At 53.4% G+C, this 27,213-nt stretch overlaps 1 protein-coding gene across 8 annotated transcripts in view; it reads right to left on the bottom strand.

Annotated features, from left to right (window-relative positions):
* ATP11A (ATPase phospholipid transporting 11A) overlaps positions 1-27,213 on the bottom strand; it is a 119,621-nt gene that overhangs the window by 84,516 nt on the left and 7,892 nt on the right. For 5 of the 8 annotated variants that reach the window (XR_009536849.1, XM_060129491.1, XM_060129492.1 and 2 more), the window contains exon 1: positions 11,071-11,690. The exons of 1 other annotated variant lie outside the window; for it this stretch is intronic. Coding sequence is in view for 6 of the 7 variants with exons in the window: in XM_060129491.1 (XP_059985474.1) it covers positions 11,071-11,142 (72 nt within the window). In the remaining variant the exon portion in view is untranslated. Of the gene's footprint in view, positions 1-11,070; positions 11,692-27,213 lie in introns of those variants that run through there. 2 more of the 8 variants (XM_060129498.1, XM_060129496.1) reach the window with 1 other exon arrangement.

Genomic DNA, 27,213 nt, shown 5'->3' with positions numbered 1-27,213 from the left:
TCTGAACTGTCGCGCCCACTGTCGACACACACAGCAGGGACCCACCTCCTACGGCCAGCTTTCCAGAGGCTCCGGCCCCTCTCCCACCCTCCCGAACACACAGCAGATCTAACGGCACAAAACCAGAATCTCAGATCCGTTGCTTATGGGCTGGTTTTACGTCTGATCACTGGTTCCCAGCCCCGTTAGCACATCAGTACCACTTAGGAAGCTCTGAAAAAACAATACCAATGCCGCTCAACAACACAAAAATAAACAACCGATCACAACACGGGCAAAGGCCTTGAACCTACATTTCTACAAAGAAGATATACCCGTGGTCCACAGGCACGTGAGAAGATGGTCAGCATCACTGAGCACCAGGGAAATGCAAATCAGGACCACGATGAGACACTGCCCAACAGGGCGGCCACCGTCAAAACAGAAAACAGCAGGTGCGGGAGAGGACGTGCCGAGAGTGCGCTGTGGATGTACAACGGTGCAGCCACCCTGGAAAACAGCTTGGAGGCTCCTCACAAAATTAAACATAGAATTAGCATGTGACCCAGCAACCCCACTTCTGGGTACGCACCGAAAAGGGCTGAAAGCAGGGAGTCAAAGAGCCATTTGCGTGCCCACGTCCACAGCAACACCATTCATAACACAGGATCTGAAGCCCGAACGTCTACTGATAGGGTGATGGACACGCAAACGGTGGTCCACACACACGATGGGATATTATTCAGCCTCTTCAAAAGGAAGGGAATTCTGACACCTGCCACGGCATGGATGGACCTCGAGGACACTGCTCAGTGACACAAACCACTTACAAAAGGACAAATAACGTACGATCTGTATGAGACGCTTCGATTCACAGAGGCAGAAAGTACATGGTGGACACAGGGGAGGGGCGAGGGTGGGGATTCAATGGCACGGAGCTTCAGCTGGGAAAAGGAGAAAGTTCTGGAGGTCTGTTGTGCTCCAATGTGAGTACAGTTGACACTACTGCACTGGGCACTGAAGAACAGTCAGGATGGTATATCTTACGCTACGTGTTCATTAATACATTTAAAAAATACACAGTAAAAGGAAGAACAATGCCGGGGCCTGCCTCTCAGAGCTTCTCATTTCTTGGGGTGGGAGCTGGGTATCTCCTTTTTTAAAGCTTCTTATTATGATTTTAATATAACCATGACTAGGGACATCTATAAATCATAAACGGCAATTTAAGGCTATTTGTTTACTTGTGTCTTTTTATCTTCTACATCCTGGGTACACAGTAGGTGCTCAGCACTTACAAAACACTCCCATGACCGCGGACTGAGTAAAAGAACGAACAATTAGCTGGGTAGTGACGACACTCTAAATAATCATTTTAAACCCTGGGCTAAAATCATAAAGAGCTAAATTCTGTTTTAATTGTGTTGCCAATTTCCCTCAAGACTCGTAAGTCTCGTCTGGGTCCAGTGCCAATTTCCATTGGGAAGTTAGCAGTGCGGGTCCATGACCACGTGCCGGGCACTGACCAGGCGCCCCCGTGGGCATCCTTCCCAGTTGAGGAAGCAGGGCCTGGGGACCGGCAGTCACCCGCCTTGGGGGGCAGGGCTGGACCTGGAGTCTGGGGGCCACAAGTGTCAACAAGGGGTCACGGGACAGTGTCACACGGTAAAGAAAACGGTAACAGAAGTTATAGCCAAAGCCAGTGCTACGGAGAAGCTTGTTTTTGTTTTATTTTTTTAGTTAAGGAGGAAAACATGAACCTCCAAGAGGACAGAGTCTGTTCACTGTGTCCAGATGCAGGGTGGCTGCTTCCCGACGGGCAGCGGGCAGGCCAGGGAGGCGGGGCACGGGGCGCTGGAGGGACACGGGCAGTGCTGCCCGCACCTCCGCCGCCAGGGCGAGGCCCCCTCTGACAAACAGCTCGCTGGACGCCAGACAGGAAACCCACCTGCGAGGCCACGACCAGGCAATGGTAGCTCCCACCTCTGCAGGGAGGAGTCTCGGCCTCACATCTCAGCAAAGATCAAAACTTGACTCTCATCACCACGGTAACCCACCGAGCGCCATGAACACGGACAGAAGGAAGAACTGGGGGGTCGGGAGACACCCTTCCATCACCCCAACCACGGTCCTTCCTCCGGATTAGCTCTGCCTCTTTCTGACCTGATAAACCACCAGAGCTACAGTTTAAATCCCTCTCCTTCCACTTGATTTGAAATACTGCAATTTAGGATCATCTTTTCAGACACAAGTTCCTCATTCTGAAGAGTCTTCACTTGGGCTCTACCTTAGGCCACAGCTGACTCTGCACTGAAACTCATCTGAAAGTGACTCAGGTGCCTGTAAAGCTGGAAGCGTGTTTGGAAAAGAACAGGGCAGCCCCTGTGTGTCCTGTGGTCACAGTTCGCAGGATTTACATTAAAATGGTTCCTACAAAGGCACATCTCGAACTACAGCTGAGCACACAAGGGACACGCCACACCGCACCCTACGCACCAGGATGACTGCGGGTCGGCCAGGTGAGGTGGGTGGAGAAATGTGCCTTCCCAGCAAAAGCCAGGAGAGTCAACTGGGGTTCAGTGAACATCCCAAGTAGAGGTCACTGGACAGGGAGGGCTGGTGAGCAGAGGGCGGGGGGCAGTGCCGTCTGTAAACGGTTAACCACGGTGAAGCTCTATCACTTTCATATGATGTGTCCGGGGGTCACCAAACGGGAGATTCAGAGGTGGACCAGCTGGCAAACTGAGAGGGACTACCCCTGAAATCACCAGAGGAAAGCAGGATAAGTCAACACAGAGGAAAAACACTGAAATCACACCCTTTTAGATCAGCCCAGATCAGGTCAAAGAACAGGGACACTTCCGGTTCTTTGATGAACCTTCTTGCCAAAGAGGAAGGCATTTCTTACTCAAAACAGGCAGGCAGCCAAACTCCCCCCCGTGGAGGTCTGGTTCAGTCTTACCTGTTACGAGTAGTATTATGACTAAAACGGCCACTTTTCACACCAGCACAAAATAGTTTCAAAATGTGAAAACTGGCTTTCCCTACAACCTGCACTGCTGGTTCAGTCACAACCAGGCACAATCAGGGTCCTTGGCAAACCCCCCAGATCACAGCAAGCCCCCTGGACGACTGGATGGCCCTATTTTTAAACTACAGCGGGACATGCTGAGGCCAGTGCAGATAAACCATGAGTCATTTTCTTCCCTTGAACTACATAAGTCAGCGTAAACGTATTTCCACAGACTCCTCAGCTTCGATGAACCTGTAGCATCTGCGCAGAGTCAGGGTCTGGAGACGCCCCAGGGCCGCCCCCGGCCCTCCCACTTTCTGTCTGACGATGCGCTCATCACTAGCCCCTGGTACTTATGATGCTGTAAAGGGTGAGACAGACACCCCGCAAAATCCGCGCCCTTCGCCGCTAGGATGAGGGCGTCACGAGCTCTGCTCCGATCCTTGAGATCTTCTCTGCAGGAGCCAGAGCCGGCTAATGACTGCTTCAAAAATCGCTCTGCATCTAGAAAGGCTGTCAGCATCCCCTGTGTCATAAACTACGCTACCTGAGCTTAAAAACCAAACCACATTAGCTTAGGAAGTTATCTTTATCGAACTTCTCAGCAATTCTTGAGTTGCTTTCCCCTCTTGCAGTACATGCAATAAAGGATTTGAAAAGTGCATGTTCTGTAAATAGAAAAGCACAACATTCTCAAGGTCAGAATCCGAGAATGTTCTCTGGAATTTTCAGGTTGAGAACACGCACTGGAGTCCGTGAGATACAGCTACACGTGGGGCACATCGTGAAGGCTGGTCGCCTTACGTGGACTATGCCATCGGGATGAACGAAAACAAGGCGAGTCCGGTGGTTCATGAGAAAGGAGGCTGTTACCATGCACAGATAATAGGCTTCATACAAATTACTGTAATTAGCGTCATTTTTACACAGTTGAGCAAATTTTTAGTTCTTCCTTGTCTCGCTTTCGGTTCTCTAGGATCTAAAATTAGTGCTGATATCAAGTTTACCCTAATACCCATCAACTGTAAGCCAGACACCGGCGCTGGCTTACAGTTGATTTAATTTATTGTTCATTTAATTCTCAAAACAACGTGATAAAGTTGTCATTAATTCTTCTTACTATTCTTAAAAGACAAACTCAGGCATATTAAAAATTTTAATAGCTTATTTTGTCCAAAAATCTTGCCCCACAGCCCTTATGCCAATTATGCTGCCAGAAACACAAACAATGGTACCCTTTTACCACTTGGTGTTCCAATTATTTTTATAAAGATAAAATTACAGACGGTCTGGACAAGAAAGGCAAATGGCCCACAACGACACACTAGTATCTATTTTCTTCTTTGCACACCCCCTTTGTCTTTGACCATATTCATACATAATTTAAGGCAATTTTGCACGCCAGTGTTTTACTGCTACTGTTTTAGAATAAACTTAATAGCAAATTGGGAAATAACAGCCTTTCGTAGCTATTAACAGCAAATAACTTTCATACCACATTCAGTGGCTGTACGTTGAAATGCGTGGCTTTTCAGCAGGTTTTATAGCTTCAGTCCCCACCTCCACTGTCACCTCAGTCCCACAGCTGCAGATTCACAGATGCACGCGCTTACCTGCCAAACTGAGTCCTTACAGCTCAAACAACTGCAAAGACTTGGATTTGTAAATGCTAAAACCCAGTGGCACTGGGACTTCCCTGGTGGTCCAGTGGTTAAGGATCTGTCTTGCAATTCCGAGGACGCCAGTTCGATCCCTGGCCAGGGAACTAAGAACCCACATGCCGTGGGGTGACCGAGCTGGAGCACCAGCACTAGAGAGAAGCCCGCGCATGCACCGCAACGAAGCGAAGAGCCCATGCGTGCCGCAACTAAGACCCGATGCAGCCAATAAATAAATAAATAAACTTTAAAAAAAAAAAAAACGGTGGCAATGGAATAAACCCTAAGAATTCTGAAACCACCCGTGGTGAATGTGATGTGATTTTAATTCTAAAAATCCCCCTCCTTTGAATTCTCCAAAAATGAAGTATTATCTAGCAAAAAGGTCTAAAGTTAAGTACCGTTAAATTTAAAGGAAGTTAAGTATAAACCACACACCCCACGGGAAATTTCCAAGGGACACAGTTCTTTTTACTTGAGATGCACACCTTACAGTTCTCCCCATGGGACGTGTGTCGCGGGGGAGAGGGGCCTTAAAGAGACGGCCATGGAGGAGCTCGGCAGGTGTGGGGGGCCTTCCTCCAGTGGCCCGCCCCCGAGCCCTCCTCGCCCGGGCGACTCACAGGGCGTCGTCCTCGCCCAGGGCCTCGGCAGGTGGCTGCAGCCGGGCACGGCCAGAGGCCACCGCGTTTCCTGCCCACCTCCACCTGAAGCTGCCCGCGACCGGGCCGCCCTCCCTCGTCGCTGTCCAGACCTCTTACCAACAGCCCCGCCCCGCCCGTGCATCACCCGCTGTCCATACACGTCGTAAATGTCACCCACGACTGTTCCAGGCTCAGGGAACAGGGGACAGAGGCCTTTCCGAACCGCCAGCAGCTTCAGACACAGACGGACTGTCGGATGGGCACCATCGCCCTCTGGAGCTCAGGGCGCGGAAAGCCGGGAGCTCTGACCAGTGTGGTCCCGGGAAGAAGGCGACAGCACCTGCATGCTTGCTCCAGGGCTCAGAGGGCTCCGGAGGGCGCGCTGGAGCAGCGTCTCCCGGAACCACGGGGAGCCCGCTGTGGGGAATGTACTTGGGAGGACCTGGTCACTGGGACCACCCCCTACGGTTATCAGCTCAGCACCTGAGCCCGCAGTGATTCTCAGCACAGCCAGAGGGGCTTTTAGAAACAAGGTTGCCTCCTTCCCACCTCTTCCCAAATCCTCCAAGGCTCCCATCCATCCAGAGTTAAGAGGAGAAAGTGTCTCCGCCCCCGGGCCCTCCCTGACCTCACTGCCCAAGGGTCCCCGGGTCACTCGCCCCTCCTCCCTGCTCTCACCTCAGGGCCTGTAAACCCCCCCCAACCAAGCCCACCGCTCCCTAGCTCCTGGTCCCACTGGAGGCTTCCCCATGATACTCACCACCATATCACTTTATATTTCGATGAACCTTCCCTTGAAAAGTAACCTACAAACAAAAAGTGCCCATCCAAGTGTGCAGCCCAGCCTTCACCTGGGTACCCAGACCGGGATCAAGAAACGGAACATCTCTTCTGCCCTGAGAAGCCTCTCCCACTATTCCCAGCCACTCCCGCCAGGGCACCTGGCACCGCGACCTCTGTGCCTGGCTTGAACTTCACTAAATGGAACTCTGTAAAAGGTACTCTTTCCGTCTGGCTTCTTTGGGCTTAACCCTAGGTCTGTGAGAGTCACATGTGTTGTTCACTCATTTTATATCACGTGTGCTGTGCCACTATATAAACATACCATGAATTATTTTGGTTTTTTCCTACCTCTGACCAATGTCTGGGTTGCTTCCGGGTGTATATATGTAACTTGACCGGACATGGCCGAACAGCTGTCTGAAGTGCTCCTTAGTTTACGTTCCCACGAGCGGTATACATATATATGAGTTCTAACAGTGCCACATCCTTGCCAACATCCGGGTTGTCTACTATGTAATTTAACAGGTGATCTGCTTGCTGTCAGACTCTCCCTCCACCATGGACACTCAACTACGTGGACACCACCAGGGCACGATTCTCAAAATACTGACAGAAAACCCGCACACTCAAGTGTGCTGTAAACATTAACACGCTAGAAACCACCCACATTTAAATTTAATTCGTGTTGCCAGGTTAACTCCCTTTTTGCGTGCACACCTCAGAACACAACTTTTTCTATTGTTTGTAGCTCCACACTGACTTTTTTTTTCTTTTTTTTAAATTCCAGTAAGCTACTTCAAGTCCTTCCTGGAAGAGGGATACTACAACTCATAATTAGCAGTTCTTTTCTCTTTCATCAGCCTGGCCTTCTTTGCTGAGTGCCATGAGTGGCTTACATACATGATTTTCTAGAAACTGAGGCGAAGCTAAAATAATGCTCGACTGTCAGAGTTGCTAACCTTAGGAGGTAGCTGTGCTGTCCCAGAATCACATTTTTTCCTATAAAATTAGCTAATACTTTTTGTGCCCTTACTATGTCAGATATTACTTAATCGCTTTCCATATATTTTCTCATTTAATCATCATAAGATTCCCAGGAAGAAGGCATTGTTACAATTCCCACTTTACAGACCAGAAAACCGAGGCTAAGAAAAACTAAATAACTTGCCAAAGGTCAAACAACTGCTGAGTGACAGAGTCATATTCAAACCCAGGGCAGTTGGTTGGCCCCGGTCTCACCTTCCATCCACGCTGCCCTCACAACCAGCATCCTGGTACCGTGGTCCATATACAGTGCAAGGTGTGGATGGAGGGAGAGACCTCTATGCTCGCTCACGCCAAGGGGCAAGCTTGGGTGCTTCACCTGCACTATATCCAGCTAGCAACCATTTTAAGATGTGCGCACACGTTCAGAAACGCAGGCAACTATATTAGGTGATTTCAAGCAGCTGCTAGAGAATGGAGCTCCACGTATGCCTCTCTGGAGGTTCTGGGACTGTTTGCACTGCAAAGGGAAGGGTCCCAAAGCCTGCCACCTTCACGACTACTCATACGTCAGCAAGATTTTCCCTACACGACGCAAGCAAAAGAGAGCCCGGCAGTAGAGATGGACCCCAGCGGGCAGCCTATAACCTCTGACTGCAAATTTCCTGCTCATTAAAGTTTCACTTTCTCTGAATTTATAGTAAGTAAATGGTAAAACTTGGAACTTACACATTTATACAGATGAAATTATTTTGAGATGAGGCTCTGCTGCCGAAAACCTTAAAAATGACTGCTGTGGGTTCTCTAACTTGAGCCTTGTAGGAATTCGGAAAGCAAAGTCCAGCAGTCACAGAGAGGATACCAGGCCTGTGCGATTCTCAGAGGGATCAACTTTTATTTAAAGAAGAACACCTTAATCTGAACATTTTGGAAACAGGAGCAAAATCACAGTTTAAGATGATCGATTTCCCCATGTCCTTTTATAATTAATTCTCCCTTGAATGGAAGAGTCTGCTTTGCCCAATAAAGGTAACGAATCCAAACCCAGATGGACGTCTCCATTTTTTACTTTAACTGCAAGAAAACAAAGAGCTAATGTAAGCAGCTGTCTGCTGACGCTTTTCTTCTTAAATGTCCTGCTTTTTGTTGCATTTAATTGCATAAGCTACTGCGAGCCCTTCCTGAAGGAGGAAGACCAGATCTCAACAGCGGTGGCTCACAGCACCTCTACTACATTCTGGGAGTTGAGGGACATTTAAAACAACACTCAGCTGTTGGAGTTGCCATCCCATCGACACCGGGATGACGCTCCCACAAGCAACGTGAGCAGTGGGCACCAGTGGCGGGAAACAGGAGAGCTTTTGTTACGTCAATAAAAACAAAGCATCGCTGACTAAGAGGCTGGTTTGTATCGCTGTCCACTGTGAAATCTGCACAGTTACGGAAGGGAAATGACACTTTAGTATTGGGTCACACTGGTTGCTAATATTTACCATACTAATAAATTTACTTTTAGTCCAATACAGCCGGGGTTCGGCTGTTCAAACAGCCTGAGGGTGGACCTGCAAAGTTTGATGGTCAAAAGTGTGCTCCATGTGCACGGACTAACACTTTTTTTTTTTTTTTTTTTTTTTTGCGGTACGCGGGCCTCTCACTGTTGTGGCCTCTCCCGTTGCGGAGCACAGGCTCCGGATGCGCAGGCTCAGCTGCCATGGCTCACGGGCCCAGCCGCTCCGCGGCATGTGGGATCTTCCCGGACCGGGGCTCGAACCCGTGTCCCCTGCACTGGCAGGTGGATTCTTAACCACTGTACCACCAGGGAAGTCCCCAGAATTTGTTTTAACTTAAAAGATGTTGAAGTTAACATTCCCCAAATAAAGCCGATGCACCAGCAGACGGGTAAGATGGTCCTGTGGTCCCGACCACGCCCCCCCACCGCCCACCACAGCACCTGCAGAACCCTGGGTAAGGGTACGTACGGCAGACGCGCCCCTGCTGACAGGTTAAGGATAGACACTCCAGGCCCACCCTCCCAACAGGAGGAAGGCTCTGCCTGAGCTTTAATGACCTATCAGCACTCGTGACGGGCAAACACCGGTGCGCCCCGGGCCCACGCCATGCAGGCCATGCTCCCTCTAGGCACTGGGGACCCACTCTCCTCCCTGCTGTACCTGACACTTGTCCGACAGCCTTCCCTGGACACCAGGCCCCTGAGGGCTGGTTGCTTCCTCTGACCCGGCTCAGCCCACCTGCCCTCCCCTGGATCCACGGTCTGGCAGGGTGGCCTCCCCTATGTCCCCCACCCCTCACCCCTTAAGGGGACACACAAGCCGGGCCAGGCGGTCACTGAATGGGACAAATCAGGTTCTAACACGCAGGGCCAATTCCCACCTACATCGTCACATTACCACGGACCTAATACAAAACAGAAATCCATCAGCACAGAGGAGAGCCCTGGGGAATGGGGGCTGGCGGGGGCTGGACGAGGCGCAGGCTGGGCGTCTGCTGGGGAAACGGGACACGCATGTCGAGTCAGGAACTGCGCTGTCATCAGAAGAGCTCTGAGCGCAGCCTCTGTCGTTGCTCTGGTGGCATTTCCTCTTCATTTAGTAAGAAAGCTAATTTTACTCTTTAATATTTTATTTGATTTATTTAAGAAAGAAGGTATAATGAACGGAAGTATCTTCCCACGAGGAAGCTCTGTTGAAAAGCCCACTTACTTCACCACAATGGCAACCCGATTCAGACAAGTGCCCCTCACGCCCGCCCGCCGGCGGGGCTCAGCTCATTCCCACCCTTCACGAGCTCCCGTCCTACTCAACCCTCGCCTTTGACATGTTAGATCTTTTCCCCCAAGAACCCTGCTCTCTGGGTGACGCGCTGAAACTCCAGTTGCCTCTGGTAACGGATAAACGGCTGACGTGAGGTGTGTGGTGAGCAGATAATCGCCCTGATGAAGGTCTGTGCAGACAAAACCAGCCAGGAAATACTGATCAACTTCTACCGGGAAGTTGGAAACGTTACAGCAATTCCCCTCCAAACACCTGAAAGCCCCCGAAAAGCTTCTCCCTTATGAAATTATTTACAAATCCATGATCTGTGCCAAGCCTGGGTTCACCTGCTCGGTCCAGTGGCCAGCTCTGCAGGTCAGGAAGGGCCATGCCCAGGCGGGGGCCTCGCTGCTTTCTCCCCGGGAGCCCAGCTCTGCAGTGGGGGTGTGAGTCCACCTCCACGATACCCACCCCCCGCCCAAGCCCACCTCTGTGATACCCCCCCGCCCAAGCCCACCTCTGTGATACCCCCCCGCCCAAGCCCACCTCCGTGATACCCCCCGCCCGAGCCCACCTCCGTGATACCCCCCGCCCAAGCCCACCTCCGTGATACCCCCCCGCCCAAGCCCACCTCCGTGATACCCCCCCGCCCGAGCCCACCTCCGTGATCTCCCCCCCCGCCCAAGCCCACCTCTGTGATCTCCCCCCCCCCGCCCGAGCCCACCTCCGTGATCTCCCCCCCCGCCCAAGCCCACCTCTGTGATCTCTCCCCAACCGCCCGAGCCCACCTCCGTGATCGCCCCGCCCGAGCCCACCTCCGTGATCGCCCCGCCCGCCCGAGCCCACCTCCGTGATCGCCCCGCCCGCCCGAGCCCACCTCCGTGATCGCCCCGCCCGCCCGAGCCCACCTCCGTGATCGCCCCGCCCCGCCCGAGCCCACCTCCGTGATCGCCCCGCCCGAGCCCACCTCCGTGATCGCCCCGCCCGCCCGAGCCCACCTCCGTGATCGCCCCGCCCGCCCGAGCCCACCTCCGTGATCGCCCCGTGTGAATCCCCCCCGCAGCCCCCAACCCAAACTGGCACGGGGGTCCAGCGCCTTCACTGTGTCTGTTTTCTGCGTGCCCCCCATTACTTTATCACAGACACAGTGATGTGTGAGGAGCTAACGCCTATATCCCTTGAGGATGAGAGAGTCGACGTCACACGGGAATCGAGGGACAGGCGTGGAAGCTACTGACCGCTGTGAGGTGTGACCCTGCCCCACGGACGCTCTCACCCATCAGGAATGTGCCATCCTCGTCCGCCCCCATCAACGCCTCTCCTCCCACGAGGCTCTGGTGGGCCGCAAACAAAGAGTACAGAGCCCCGGAAAGAAACCACTGCCGATGGGCCCTGAGGCGGCATCTTCCACTCGGCCCCGCGATGCAGCCGCTCAGTCCACTGTCTACGCTTAGGCTGCTGAGGTTTCCCAAAGATGACCGTACGTCCCATGAAGAAACGCTCACGTCCACGGGTCAGGAACACACTTAACCCGGAAACAGAAAACGGGGAAGGAGGTGGCATGGGCACCCCTCCCCCCGGAGACCAAATGTGTAACTAAGAATCAGCACTGAATTTTCTTAAGTATAAATTCTGGCCAATGGAGTGGTGTGGACTCTCGCGTTCTACCTAAAGAATTCAACAAATCATACTTATGAGCTATTTAAGAGCGATTATTTTTCCCAGTCTGCTTCAAATCAGATTCATTATTGACCACAAGAGCAGCTTCCCAGTCTCCTTTACTGCCTTTCAAAGAGGTGGCGAGGCAGCCTCGCAGTTTCCTAAACCCTCCCGTGAGGAGGTGGCCTGACGGCATCAGCTAAAGATAGCAGGAGGCTAAGAATAGCTGGGCGCCCTGGAGGCCCTTCTGCTCTGTTCACCGCAGACGCCGGGGCCGGTACCAGACGGCAAGCAGGCTCACGCGAGCAGAGCCCAGAGGCTGCGGGGACGAAGTGGGAACTGGGCAAAGTGGTTTCTGAGCTGTGACGGAGCAGCAGCCCCAGGAAAGTCGGCTCGGCCAGAGACAGGACGTCCCCCGTAGCCCGAGCATCCTGGGCCCAGCAAGGCGGTCCCCCAGTCCTCAAGGTTCTGTCGCTCAGGTTCTTGGGACAGCTGGGCCCTATCCTGGACTTTATGAGGGAAGAAAGCCCTTGCGTCATTTCCATGAAACAAGACAGCACCCAAATGCTGCCAGTGTGCAAGCCTGCTTTACCCACCCTCCCTGTCATTCCCCGCATGTGTGCCCACTCGCCAGCCCCATGCGCGGCGGGAAGGTGGGGGGCCCTGGGGGGGCAGGCAAGAGGGGCTTTCACCCCATGCTCTTCTTTTATGTTTGCACCTCGAGCCACATGTACGTCTATCCATCCATGAACGAAGTCATCAAGATAAAAAGATGGAGAACATGGGCTTCCCTGGTGGCGCAGTGGTTGAGAGTCTGCCTGCCGATGCAGGGGACACGGGTTCGTGCCCCGGTCCGGGAAGATCCCACATGCCGCGGAGCGGCTGGGCCTGTGAGCCATGGCCGCTGAGCCTGCGCGTCCGGAGCCTGTGCTCCGCAACACCGGAGGCAAGCGAAAAGTAGTATTTTCAGTTAAAGCTACCTGGAAACTGGCAAAGTGATACAGGCGCCAAGTGTCAGGGGGAGGGGTAGTCAAGTTCATGGGCCAACAGCCACCCCTTCAGTCCAGGACAAAGCAGGAGACTGGTAAACGCAGCCTCACTGGAGCACAGCCAGGCCAGCACCATGAACGGTCCACGGCCACCTTCCTGCCAGATGGCAGAGCTGAGGCATTGCCACAGAGCTCGAAGCCCTGAGAGCCTAAGACAGTTACTATATTGTAAATACTTAGACCCCCATAAACCCAAAAGATTTGCCCTTTTCAAAACAAGTTTGCTACCTGCTGGCCTAGGGAAAAGGTAAGGGAAAAAGGACTTTCTTCCTTTGCTCATCAGAGAAGGGCCGTCACTAGAGCCCTATGAGTAACCATTACTCATTCATTCCCAGTTATGAGTCAAGGAGACAGGTCGGAGACAGGTCGCTAGTGCCAAGTACAAGTGTGGCCTCACCCCTAACAAACACTCCCAGCCCTGAGGCTGGCCCCTGGGTGGGCTGCTTGGTCTAGAGTTTCCTACCGGAAACACGAGTTGGGTGAGAGGAAGGTCCCCCAGCCAGCTGCCCTCGAGGAAGCTGACTCAGGACATCTGCACCCACGCCAGGGCCTGGGCAGGACCCTCCCAAAGAAAATCCCTGCACCTCACCCTGTGAGATTCCTTCACGTGCAAGAACGAAACTGTGCCCCTTTGCCGGTTTCTCCCGCTGGACTTTAAGTTCCTTCAGGGAAGAGAGCAATTCTTATTTCTGTTGTCTGGTTTTTTCTGTATTCCCAGCAGCTAGCACAATACCTGGTCCACAGTGGGCGCTCCTTAACTACTGGTTGAATAAAATGAAAAAAACAGGGAAACTTGCTGAAAATAGAGCAGCAAGCTATTGCCAGAAACAGCATTCAGCCTCACCAATACCTATCAAACTGAGTTACTTTAAAGAATTCACAGACAGTATGAAAGAGCCTTAAAGATGTAAACTAATGAAAACTTGCAACGTCCCTAAAGTTTTCCATAAGATTTCCCAACACCAAGTCCCCATAAAAACCCAAAGGACGGGTCTGGAGACCTTCCCAGTTGGTGGCTGGCGAGCACGTGCAGATGGGGACTGTGGTGGCCTGGACCCTCCACACCACCTCCCCACTGCTTGTCCTGTGCACCTCTTCCATCTGGCTGTTCCTGATGAAACCTTGTTCCCTAACTGAGTTTATGATTCATCCCTCCATGCAAAACTTTACTCCCTGTCTCGTGCCCTCTGACCTCAATCCTGTGCTCACGGAACACTAATCAACAGGGTCAGATGCTAAGATCGCTGCTGTCGATAACATTGTTAACAGACTAAAACCGCTATCACAGACGTCATCATTACCTACAAACTCAGGTTGTCTCTCCAGGGCGAGATGAGTGAACAGACCCCTGAGCCAGGGACCACCTGGCCTGAGAATCGTAAACCCAGGGACATCCTGGCTCCCGAAATGTCACTAGATGATGGTGAACCCCAGTCTCTTTTTCTTCCCCTAAAAACCCCCCAACTTGGGGCTTCCCTGGTGGCGCAGTGGTTGGGAGTCCGCCTGCCGATGCAGGGGACACGGGTTCGTGCCCCAGTCCGGGAAGATCCCACATGCCGCGGAGCAGCCGGGCCCGTGAGCCATGGCCACTGAGCCTGCGCGTCCGGAGCCTGTGCTCCGCAACGGGAGAGGCCACAACAGTGAGAGGCCCGCGTGCCGCAAGGAAAAACAAAACAAAACAAAACAAAACCCCAACTCAGTGTCCGAGAGAGCGATCTGAGGCTTGTCTCCCACCCCCTTGCTTGGCACCTGAAATAAACCGTTATTTTGCCGCGAACACCTGTTCTCGGAGTTTGGCTTTCTGTGCTGCAGGCTCACAGCCCTTGCTCGGTTACACTGAATTGTGTACTTTTATAATAAGCTGGTGAGTGAGTATGTAAAGTGCTTCTCTGAGCTCTGTGAGCGCTCCAGCAATTTAACCGAACCCGAGGAGGGGCCGTGGGAGCCTCTGACTGTAGCCGGTGGGTCAGAAGCACAGGTGGCAACCTGGACCTGTGACCCGCGTCTGGAGCAGAGGGTGGTCTCGCGGGATCTGACGCTGTCGACGGTCATAATGGAGTTAAGTCTGGAGCGCCCTGTGGTGCTGGAGTACTGCTTGACTGAGTGAGGGGACATGCCCCCCGGCCGCCCCCATGGAACTGGGTGCAAAAGCTAATTTCCCGCGTGTCTAAGCTCCTTCGTTACTACAGCAACACAGGCTAACTTTATGCAGAGGGGAAAACTACCCACTGTCTGCGTCCGGGGTCATGAAACACAGACTCAGCGTCAACCCCACGCAGACTGTGCTGAGGCACCTGGGGGGCCTAGGCTTGTGTGGGTGCACTTGGTCCACCAGGCTGGTGCCGGGGGGCACGTGACGGGCAGCGCGCGAGAAGCACAAACAGAAAGGCAGAGGCAGCAGATGGCGGGGCGGGGCGGTCAGGGCCGGCTGGGCTCAGCAGGGAGGGAAGAGGCTGGTGAGGAGGGAGACGATCGGCCTTCAGCACGAGCGCCCCTCGCCAGCCCCAGGTCCCCTCCTCCGCGGACACGCCCTGACACACAAGGCCACACGTCTTGGAACCATGGAGGTACCTGTCTGTCCAAGGGCCAGTTTCCCGGGGCAGGGGGGTGGCGAGGCCTCTGTGATGGCCCCTGGGTTGAAGCAGGGGTGGGGTCCAAATTATCCACCAGGAACAGCGCGGCCTGCCTGCCATAGGAAGGGGCAGTGGCCTTAGGAAGCGGCAGTGACCGTAGGAAGGGGCAGTGACCGCGGAAGGGGCAGTGGCAATAGGAAGGGGCAGTGACTGTCAGCTGGGAACCAAGACACTGCCCAGGACGCAAGGCCCGGGGACAGAAGCCGCAAGTGCGGCCTGGAGAGGAGGCGGGAAACAGGAGGGCTGGGCGCCAGACGGTGGGTGGGAAAAGGAGAGCAAATGATTCCTGAAACAAACTGCGGATGTGGTTCCCGGCACAGAGCTTCTCAAGCCCTTGGAATTTCCTGTGAGGCCGGAGTGTCCTTGTATTTCAAAACGGGCCTCTTTCGGCCACACCTCCCCAGGTGGCTCAGGTGGGTACGTGGATGGTTTCAGGGGAGGAGCTGGCCACACACTGATGACAGGGTTGGAACTCCCAACCTGCTGCTGACCTCTGGGGAGGGCAGGGGGCTGAAGACTGGGCTCAGCCACGTGGCCGGTGATGTGCTGAGACCCCAGGGAGCAGCCTGGGGAGCTTTGCGGTGGGTGGGCACCTCAGGTGCCGGGAGAGACGCCCTGATTCCCCGGGACAGGGCAGGAAGCCTCAGCCCTGCCCTGACCCCAGGCCCCACTTCCACTGGGCCCGGGGCAGAGTTGTGTCTTTTATAAAAATTGGAATTGTATGGACTGCACGTGTCTGTAATACGCAGCAGTGTCTGTAATACGCAGTAGTGTCTAGAATACGCAGCAGTGTCTAGAACACGCAGTAGTGTCTAGAATACGCAGTAGTGTCTGGAATACGCAGCAGTGTCTGGAATATGCAGCAGTGTCTAGAATACGCAGCAGTGTCTGGAATACGCAGCAGTGTCTGGAATACGCAGCAGTGTCTGGAATACGCAGTAGCATAAAGGCCGTACAGCCAAAATCACAAACATTTACCACAGGAGAACTTGGGGATATTTCTTCTCAATCCAAGTATGTTTGGCTGTTAAAATGTTTTCTAAAACTGTGTTTTCCAAAGAACCCCACGTCCCCTCCTGATCAACGACTGACCTGACTCTGTGATGAGAGAGCCCGCCCCGTCTGCTTTGGGGTGCGGCCGTACATTCCGAAATAAAGTTGGATGTGACTCAGGAGCAAAATTATTCTTCTGGCTGTGAACTCTTCATGTACCCATTTCACCAGCTTTTATTCCAAATACATGAGGCCCTATTGTGCATCTCACATTCCGTCCCGCTCGTTCAGCTCTTTGTAACTGGAAAACGACCTCTTCCCCAAGTAGGACAATCTCTGCTCACAGGTCTTGAGCCTCATCCCGGTAGAAACCCCAGCAGCAAGCTTCCACTTCCTTGTTTTCAGAACACGCCTGAGCCCCCGCCTTACCCCCGTGCGGGGCTCCCAACCCCCGGGGCTTGCGTGTCCACAGACCCAGAAAGCACAGGGCTCGGGCGGGCCCCGGAACTGCCGGGGTTTCTGCAGTTTCACCTGCCATCGCCCGTGCGGCTTCTTCCAAAGCAGACAGAGAGGGGGTTCTGGAAGGGGAGCCGGGCTGCCCCCAGCCGAGCCCACTTCACACACACGGACCCCAGCCGTGAGTGGGGGGGATGCATGGCAAGTCCAAGTCCACGGAGCCAGCCAGGCTTCGGCCCTGGATGGAGGGGTGAGAGCCTGCCCGCGCCTGAGGGGGCCTCGGTCCCGCCCCTGCTCTGGCCCCAGAAGGCTGGGCTGGGCCAGCGGTACCAAGGCAGCTCCCTCTGAGTCCCCCTGAGCTGCGGGAGGGGTGAAGGCAAGCTGACAGCAAAGCAGCCACACGTGTGCTGGAAGGGCGGCGATGAGGGTCAGTGTGGAGAAAGACCAGCTGTAAAGAATTCCCGGGAAAGGGGGTTTCAGGCAAGGGCAGGAGAGCAGCTGGGGCACAGCGGCCAGGAGGGAGCCGCCCAGCTGCAGGCCTGTGCGAAGCGACGAGCTTTAGAGACAGGTGATACGGCCTTCTCCGGTGGAGGCTGGGGCAACCTGAGGCTTTGGGTCCATAAAAAACTGCTGCAGGAAGCAACCCGTGTGTCTACCAACAATGAAGGATAAACAAAACGAGTGATATACATGCAACTAATGAGCTTGAAAGAGGAGGGGGATTTCTACACACGTACAACGTGGATGAGCCCTCCGGACACTCTGCTGAGGGGAATCCTGTGTGACTCCACTTAGAGGAGGGACTCGTCTCGACAGGTCAAAGTCACGGAGACAGAAAGCACAACTGTGATCACCGGGGCGGGGGGGAGGGGCAGCTAGTGTGAAATGGGGACAGAGTTTCCATCTCAGACGAAGAGTCCAGGGATGGACGGTGGGATGATTGACAAGCGTGTGAATGTACTTAGTGCCTCTGATTTTATAGCATGAAATGGTTACAGTGGTAAATTACTACAATAAAAAAAGTGCCGCATAAGTATCTCATGAATCCTTTGGAAACTACAGGACGAACAGCCTTGGGTGTTTGCAGCCGTCCTGTGGTCAGGGGTGTTTCACCTTCATGTGTCTCTGTCAAGGCTTCCCCACACAGAGCACCTGTCACGGCACAGGAACACACACAGTAAGCCCCGGGTGTGGGGCCGGAACACGGAGCGGCCCGGATGAGCAGCCAGGGCAGCCCCCAGCTCTGCTCCTTCCTTCCTGTCGCCCCGCCCTGTGGTGGCTTAGAGCTGGGATGGGGATCCTCCGAAGGGCAGGAAAACCACAGCGTTTCCTCTGGTTGAGAGGGGAACGTTTCCAGTCGAACTCAGAAGATGCGCCCTAAGGACGGGGGATGACGGAGGGTAAGGGGAGGGGATCCGGGTTTGTCACGGAGGAAGAAAGGCAGGTGAGGGAGAGGGAACGGGAGAGCGGAGAAGCCCGGGGCCGGTGGGACAAGAGGTAATTAAGCCACAGGGCTCGTCTGACCCCGCTGTGTCCTACGCCACCTGCCTGGGTATGGCTTGCTTGTCCTCAATCAGGTACGCCCAAACTGATACCTGGTTTCAATTCATCCTTATCAACACTTAGCTACCAGCAAAAGATTAAATGGCCCGAATGGCCATTTAATTAAATGGCCCACAAACAATGGGAATAAAATTTCCATCCTGCCTGGAACACCTGCGGCCTTAGAAGCCCCAGCTTAAACAAGAATTAAAAGCCCACGAGACCTTCTAGAAGGCAGGCACGAGGACAGGTAACACAATTTCAATACTGCCATTACACAGGACACGACTCCTTTCTGTTCCAACATGTTCAATAATACGAATTCTTACATCCACGAGGATCATGAAATTCATAAAAAATAATTTCAGAAAGATGCACAGGGCTTTGTGAACTGTTAGGTGATACCGTGCGGACGAATTTGCAACTAGTCACGGCCACGGAAATCCAACGGAACTTGCTTTCAACGTTCACCCTCTACTCCGATAACCAAACGTGTCTCGTTCGCAGATCCTAACAAACACCAACTGTAGGTCTATCGGGCCCTGAGCTCCGGGCGGCTGCCAGAAAACCACCCACCTTTGAAAGCGTCCCGACACTAAATGCACGGCCCCGCCTGGGCGTGTGTTCGGCACTGGGTCCCGGGACATGGCTCCGGAATATTCGCCTCTTTATGGTTCTGTCCAATGGATTTGAGAGCGGGCAGGGGCGGGCGCTGTCTGGCTGATTTCGCTGCAGCCGTAGAGCTGCACGTTGGAGGTCTTAGCCTCACGGGGGCACCAGGCTGGTCCATGGAGGGGGCTCCACAGGAAAGGAGTTGGGGGCTGTGACCACCAGCTAATCAGTAGCAGCACTTCCAACCATAAGAAAGGGCCTCTGCCCCGGGCCCGCCCAAGGGTGTGGCGCTCTCCCCAGCCACTCTCAGCGGTCAAGCTGTGGGACCCAGCGGGCTGCCTACCGAAGGACCTGCCCTGGAGACAGGCCAGCCTCTGCCCCCAGCCCCTGTGTGACCTGGGCTGGCGGCCTCCCCTCGCTGTCTGTAAGTTGGGGGCCCAAATGACACCACCTACACAGGAGGGCTGCAGGAAACCAGCCCTCATGCCCTGATCCCCAGGTAAACCGAACCATGAACAGAGCATTTCATCCGTGTCTGGGGGCAGGGTGGGGGTACTTAATCAGGTTGCTGTTTACCTGCAGGGACACTGCGTTGCTTACTCCTGGGAGCTACTGGGAAGCAGAAACCGACTGCAGTATGTTTGAGGCATATGTAGCGCCAGGCATTTGGAAGCAAACACGGAGAAGAGGCACGTGGCAGCTCTTATCACGAGCTCCGTCTAGCACTGTGTCCCCTACAGCTGGCCGGGCTGGGGTGAGGAACCTCAGACTCGGGACGGTAAGTAAGGCTTCTCCCCTGCCCTCTCTTCATCCTCGCACTCCAGAACCGAGTCCGTGCCGAGGCTCCCGGGGCGCATTCAGAAAGACGGTGGGGACCACGCAGCCTCCTTTCTGTCTGTCCCCATCAGCGTGAAAGTTCAACCCGACCTCACACATTGGCGCAGCCTCCCAGCCCCCGGAAAACCACTCTCTAGTAAAATCAAGCCTGGAATTCTGAAAAGCTGCCCCAAGATGGAAACACACCCGGGACCCGGGGACAGTCACGTGTCAGCACGTCCAGTGGCCCTTCCTTCCTCCCCGGTGTCCCAGCAAAGCAGAGCTGAGATCGGACCTAAGTTAGCTCCGCTCCTTCCCTCTGAGTTTCTAGTTTGAACAAACAAGTAACTTCGGACAATTCTCCCCTTGCCTACTTCAAGTCAATTTTTAAAACCACAAAACTTTATAGTGAGCCCTAAATTCTAAATTACAACAGGACTGGAAAAGAAGCTGGCTCTGCGTTAGGAGGAATGTCAGTCCCGGCCGGCTGTAAACCTGCCTCCCCCCACCCCGCCCCTCCTGGCTGGGGCCCCGGAGGGAATGGAGGTGGCCGAGCGTCTGTCCCGCGTTGGCACCGAGTCAACGGCGCGGCCGCTGTGGGCTACCCACCACGCGCTCGGGCAGAAGGGGCGCACGGGGCCAGCCCCCGGATGGACGCCCCGAACGGAACGTGCGGTGCAGAGCCCCCGCCCCGCTTTCATCGACCTCAGCGATCTCTGACCTCAGCACTTCGTTTACAACAACAAGGTGCCTCCGCGCCCTCGTGAGGGGCAGCAGTGGTCGGCGCCCACCCTGTGCTCCTCGCGTCCCCCTGAGCCCCACAATCAGTGCCTCCGAGCTCTGCCACTCGCCGTCACTAATCTCTAACCACTGCCCGGGTCCGCGGGAACGGGGCCCAGGGCACCCGAGCCCCTCGGGGAGCAGCGGCGACAGCAGGAAAGAGTGGACTCCGCCCGGGCCTGTCCTGGTTTGACAGTCGATCTTTATTACTATCCGTCTCCCCGCGGCCCTGCTGGCCGCCTCTGAATGACCTCCCTCCATCACCCCTTTCGTTAAATACTGAACATCTGGTCCCCCTACCCGCAGCGAGAACACCGACCGTAGGGACCAGGTGTCAGAACTGCCCACGGGCCCAGGGAGGCCGCCACCCCACCCCAGACGTAGGGCCAGGCCCCCTGCTGCGGAGCTGTGTCCACCCGCCCGCCCGTCACAACGGGCTGTCCTCTGGGGGCGCTGGGCCCACCTCCCCCTGCTACTCCACCCGCTGGAGAGCCACGGGGGCTGCGCTGCGTCAGCGGGTGGTCATCAAGCCATCAGGACCAAAGCGGAGAAGCAAACACGTGTGTGTGTGAACCACACTCACCGGCGGGGACACGGACTCCATGGGGCACGTGCCGCGTGTGGACGGCATCCTCGGCTGCAGAGCCACAAGTGGATTTTACACGCTGGAGGCCTTGTCCTGGCCTTTAAGACACAATCCAAAACCCACTGAAGAGGCACCTTTCCAGAAGGGCACACAAGGCCGGCAATGGGACTTCAGGTCGCAGGCCTGCCCGTCTGTGAAGAGAAAGCCTGGAAAATCTTCGTGACACTGTTGCCAGCTACAGACCTAACGCTGGTCAGTCCGAGCAAGCGGCAGGCCCGAGTCCAGGCTCCCACCGCCCAGGTCCCCCCTCGGCCCCATCCCCAGCAGGGCCAGCGAGCCCGGGGCGGGAGCGGGCAGCTCGTGGGCCCACGTGGGGCGCCGGGCGCGCCGCCTGCCATGCAGGATCCCTGATACACACCGGCTCCCTGAATCCCCCTTAGGGTCTGCTCTTCGGGCCCGGCCCATGGCCTTCGGGTCAAGACCTGAACCAAGTCGCTCTCTTCCTCAACGGGGCCATTAAAATAACAAAATCGAGAAGAATCGGATACACACGATCCTCAATCGGGACACAAATCCCACCCTCGGTGAGTTCAGAGCACAGGCAGGAAGTCAGTCATTCACTGAGAAAATGACTGAAGGTGGGTGAACTGTCTGCCAGGCTTGGGACAAAAAAGGGAAAAAACTCAGCCCCAGGCACGGCGACCACAGTGACCTGTCCTCATTCCAGTGAGGGGCAGAGGCCTCCGTGTGGATGAGACGTCCTCCCTCAGACCCAAAACCTTTCTGAATCTGCAAGGGTAATGGATTGATAGAAACCAGCATCAACCCACCTTTCAAGAAACTTCCATTGTGAGGGGGCTAAGGAGGTGTCATCCGCGCCCTTTAGTTTTTACTTTTCCGTCAGCTCCAAAGAGCGCCTGGCAAGCTGGGCATCTCGCCAACTCCCTGCTACAGCTGCAGCGTTTTACGAGCCAAAATTATTCAACTTTTCAACTAAGTTTCTCGTTAATAAATTAAGTACTTGATAAGAATGGGACTTATTGCTTTTGAAACCATGCTGTTCTCTAAAAGGCGACAGGGCAATTTATGAAATCAAGGGATTATTTCAATTTAAGAACAGAAAAATCTCATATCCCCTTTGGAGGAGAAATAACAGGAAACTGCTTCTCACAGACCCAATAATTTTACAGAAAAAATTTAAGTTTAATCTATTCTTAATAATTTTTTAGACAGTAAAAGAACACATGTTATAGATTAACTCAAAACAGAAAACTGATCTGAACCAGTGAATCAGCAGAATGCAGTTTCTGGAGGAAAATTTCACATAAAATGCTTTAATTGCTATTCCGTATTAACGCACTTAGGAGAAAACCACGTGGCTTTATCATATCGTTAAACAAACACCATTATGAACTATATTATTTGAAAGTATTGCCAACTAGACATAACTTTTTTTTTTTTTTTTTTTTTGGAGGTACGCGGGCCTCTCACTGTTGCGGCCTCTCCCGTTGCGGAGCACAGGCTCCGGACGCGCAGGCTCAGCGGCCATGGCTCACGGGCCCAGCCGCTCCGCGGCATGTGGGATCCTCCCAGACCGGGGCACGAACCCGCGCCCCCTGCATCAGCAGGCGGACCCTCAACCACTGCACCACCAGGGAAGCCCTAGACATAACTTTTATGATATTCTGTTTCATTACAGAATTACTTGTTCTAAGACAAATATCAGATTTTCTTGTCTGGAGCGGTAATCACCACTCCGGCCGCTCTCGACAAGCACACACTAAGCAAAACATAAAGCCCAAATGAATGCTCACATTCAAGTACTTAAATTTTAATAAAACTTACCATTGCCAATTATTTAAAAGAGAAAAAAACCCTCCTGCCAAAGGTACATTTTCCATTAAAATTTAATCAGCACTTAGGTTTCAATAAGTCTTCCCATGACCCTGATAAGGTCCTTATCATTGATTTAAAAAAAACATGTTCCCAAAAAAGCAAGATATACAATATCAAATGTGGAATAAACTACTTAAAATTGCTCTTAAATCAGTTTCTGTTTGGGAAGATGAAAAAGTTCTAGAAATGGATGGAGGTGATGTGAATGTACTTAAAGCCACTGGACTATACACTTACTTCGAAATGGGCAAAATGGTAAATTTTAGGGATACTTTACGACAATCACAAAAGAACTGCCCATAAACCAACCTACCGTATATTCACTCAATAAGTCAATGCATCTTTATAATGTTAAACCATCTTAATTTAGCTATTATGTCACATTTTCCTCATTTGGCCATATAATTTTTTAAAGTTTTATTAGAGTATATAGTTGATTTACAACGTCATGTTAGTTTCAGAAGTACAGCACAGTGAATCAGTTATACAGATACGTACGTCCACTCTCTTTTTAGACTCTTTTCCCATATAGGTCATCACAGAGTATTGAGTAGAGTTCCTTGTGCTCTACAGTAGGCCCATATAACTTTAAAACAAACTGAAACCTTTATCAAAGGCAACATATATAACACATTCCATATTTTAAGCAATGAAATTTGCGGGGCGGCCACATGCTCCTATTAAAACGTTGGTGACAGGCTTCCCTGGTGGCGCAATGGTTGAGAGTCCACCTGCCGATGCAGGGGACACGGGTTCGTGTCCCAGTCCAGGAAGATCCCACATGCCGCAGAGCAGCTGGGCCCATGAGCCATGGCCGCTGAGCCTGCGCGTCTGGAGCCTGTGCTCCGCAACGGGAGAGGCCACAACAGTGAGAGGCCCGCGTACGGCAAAAAACAAACAAACAAACAAAACGCTGGTGACACATCATCCCTGTCACATCCCCCCCCGCCCCCCCCACCGCCCTCGGGCCTGCCGCCCTGGGCTGGCTTCTGGCCTCCATCCTGCCCAGAACCATCCTGTCTCCCCCTCCCAGACCTGGCTCCTGTCACACCCCCTCCCCCTGACCCCTCCTCGGCTCACGTCTGTCCGCGGCCCTTCCCGACACCTGGCCTACTGTGTGCTTATTTATTTTGTCCTACACCACCCAAATGCAGCCTCCAGGGGCGCCCGGGGTGTCTGTGTATTCTGCCCTGCCGCCGAATCCCTTCAGCAAGTGTCAGTAAACATGTGGTAACAGCCGATGCTGAGCACCCGCTGTGTCCCGAGCGCAGCGCACGCCTTCCTCTGCTGGAATCTCACTAGGTTTGCCCCACACGTGTTCTTCAGCATCAAGAGTTTCCATAGCTTATTCCCATTTTACCACAGAAAAATGGTGAAGTGAGTTGAACATCAGAAGCGAGGACTCAGACCCTAACCACAGGATGGTCACCCCAACTTTCTAACACGCGTGGCTTTCAGGTTTATATCCAACTGAAAAAAATGCACGCACACGCCTCATGGTTATATCTACTATTTTAATGCTCTGCTTAAATTGATCCGAGTCAAAACAACTGTTTCCGTACACTTTCTAAACAGAAAAGGTAATGTAAATTATTCCACATGCATATATCCATCACCTTCAGATATTTCACCTGAAAGTGACAGATAAATCTAGGTCTGCTTTACCCTCATACCACATCTCTTCCACACCAGTGATCACCCCATGATTTTGTTCCATGGAATGACTTTAAATTAATTCCGTGATTTAAAATCTCATGTTTTGTGGGCAGTCCCCGAGGCCGTCCTGAAAAATCACAAAGAAATCCGGATGGCGTTCCAATGGCCGCCCTTCACCGTCCCTAATCCTTTGCTGAAAACACGGTGGAGGAGATCCTCTTTTCTCTGAAGGAGGGAGATTAGGTAACGGCTAGGATGGCTGACTCCTTCCCGGCAGCCAGGGGTCTGTCCAGAGAGGAGGGAGGAGCAGTCGGCCCCCCTGTCCGGGAGCAGGTTCGAGGGAGGGAGGCCAACATGCCAGGCCAGAGTCAGACGCACACGGCCCAGGTACGAACTTGACCTTCAGGAAGCAGAGCCCGTCATTCTGCACAGACAGTTCAGACGGGACAGTACGGGAGGTGGGAGAGCCCCTCAGGGTCCTGTGGCTTTAACTAGTGTCACAGCATCAGACGGGGTGAGCGACCAGCCTCACAGCAACAGCAGAGGCCATCCAGGGTCCTAATCATATGATGAATAATGCTTTAGGGTCATTTCCGACGCGGGCTTACAACAGCGTAAGCAAATTTTTAATAAAAGTCAACGAGGCTGTGATTACAGAGAAACCTAAGAGGGAAAGGTCCACAGCAGCTGGCTTGGGAACTTATACGCACTGCCGCGAAAGCCCACGATGTGTGGGCGACAGGGTGACACCATGCTCTGGATGTGCAGAGAAGTCACGTCCCTGTCACCCTAATGACAGCTCGGGGTCACCTTCCAACCATCACTTTCCGATTTTGCCAAAGGTAAGAGGTCACCCTGTACAGAGCAGATCGACAGCGTGGAGTCCCTAAAACCCAACCCCACTGACTAGGAGAATCGGCTCGTTACGCAGCGGCCTCCCAGCTTCCGAAGCAGACACGTGCGCCCAATCCAGTTACGTGGCAGATACCGTGACATCTGTCCTGTCAACAAGCCAGACGCTGTGGATTTAGGTTATAACACAAAACCCAAAACAACACTTTATAGTCTAGTCTTAATACCAACCACCATTCTCCTACCAATCCTCCTACGGGGGAAAAATGAAGCAACAGAAAGAGAAGAAAAAGATATAAATACACACAACCTTAGATCTGATCAAATAATGCAAACTGTGGTCTGTCAGAGGTCACACCGGCCTAAATCTGCCCCACAGTTTAAAAAGTAACCCATTCCCACTACATGTTTATTTTATTTTAGTCTTCCCAGATTCTGTGGAACATTTTTTTTTGTATTTGTTTGATAAAACAGTCAGCAAACGATGCGCTGTTTCAAACCGCCTCCTTTGAGGTTCTTCACCTGTGTGAACGTTTACCACCCAAACAGCGCCTCCTTTAACAGTATACAGCCTTGAACTGAACTGTGTCCCCCTGAATTCACATGTCGAACCCCTAACCCCCGATGTGATTAGAGTTGGAGATAGGGATTTGGGGAGGGAATTAAGATGAAATGAGGTCATAAGGGTGGACTCGTAATCTGATAGGATTGGTGTCCTTACAAGAGGAGGGAGAAGAGATCACTTGCTCTGCTCCCCTCCCTCCTTCCCTCCCTCTCTGGGCACCAGAGGAGGCAGCTGAGGGGAGGCAAGGCTGCCACCTGCAAGCCAAGAGGAGGCCCCTCACAGGAACCCACCTCCAGGCCCCAGGTCTTGCACTTGCAGCCCCGAGGCTGAGAATCTGAGCTCTGCAGTGGGCACCAGCCCTGCCTGCGGTGAGCAGACCAGGACACGCCCAGGCCTGTCACAGCTTTGTATTTTAGATGCCGGCGCTTAAACACAACATTAAAGTTCACAGACCCGCCATGAGCATCTCAGAGAACAACCCCAGAAACAATGTCAGCTTTTCGCCATCGAGACCACTCCTTCCTCAGCCACATTCTTAGCATCAACGTCCTCGATAATCAAACAGGTGTGTTGACATGATCGGCATCTCAGAATCGTGCTGGCTGGTCTCTGACCTAAGACCCAGGAAAGAGGCGTGAAGAAGGGCGCTGAAAGGTCATGGCAAAGGGCACAACGTCCACACTCGCTGGGAAGCCCCTGGCCCAACGCAGACGAGGGGACGGAGGGGTGGTGAGCTGCCCCCGGGGAACACAGCCGGGAAGAGCAGACTGGACGAGCCAGGCCCCCGTCCACTGTGTTCAGAGAAAGATTCGTGAGCCCCAAGGAAACTCGCAAAGAGCGTTCGCATCTTCTCAGGCGCATATGCACTCACGGGCTCCAGCGGAACACCACGCCCACATGCGCAGCATCCCATCCACCCGCGTGCCCGGCGGCGGGAGGGGCTCCTGGAACGGATGCAGGTCCCCCAGCAGGTAACATGTGGAGGAAACGGTGCAGAAGACGGTAACTCTGGCCTCTACCTATCACGGAACCCGTGAAACAGGCACTGGTGTGAGCACAGCAGAAACAAAGTGAGTGGAAGTTAAAAGCCTTTTTGCCACTGGCAGCCCACCTTTGCGAAAATGTTTTATCCGCAAATCACACACAATGGACGGGGCAAATTTCTCAAGGGCCACCAACCCTGACAGGGGCAGCCAACGAATGTGGGCTCAAGTCCGTGTCGAGCGGGGACAGATTTTGATGCCGGGTGACGCGGGGCACGCTGCTGCCTCCCAGGAAAACTGACT

Source organism: Lagenorhynchus albirostris, chromosome 18, assembly GCF_949774975.1.
Source record: "Lagenorhynchus albirostris chromosome 18, mLagAlb1.1, whole genome shotgun sequence".
NCBI lineage: Eukaryota > Metazoa > Chordata > Mammalia > Artiodactyla > Delphinidae > Lagenorhynchus > Lagenorhynchus albirostris.
Note: the sequence above shows the minus strand (reverse complement) of the source record. Positions and strands in the feature narration are given on the sequence as shown.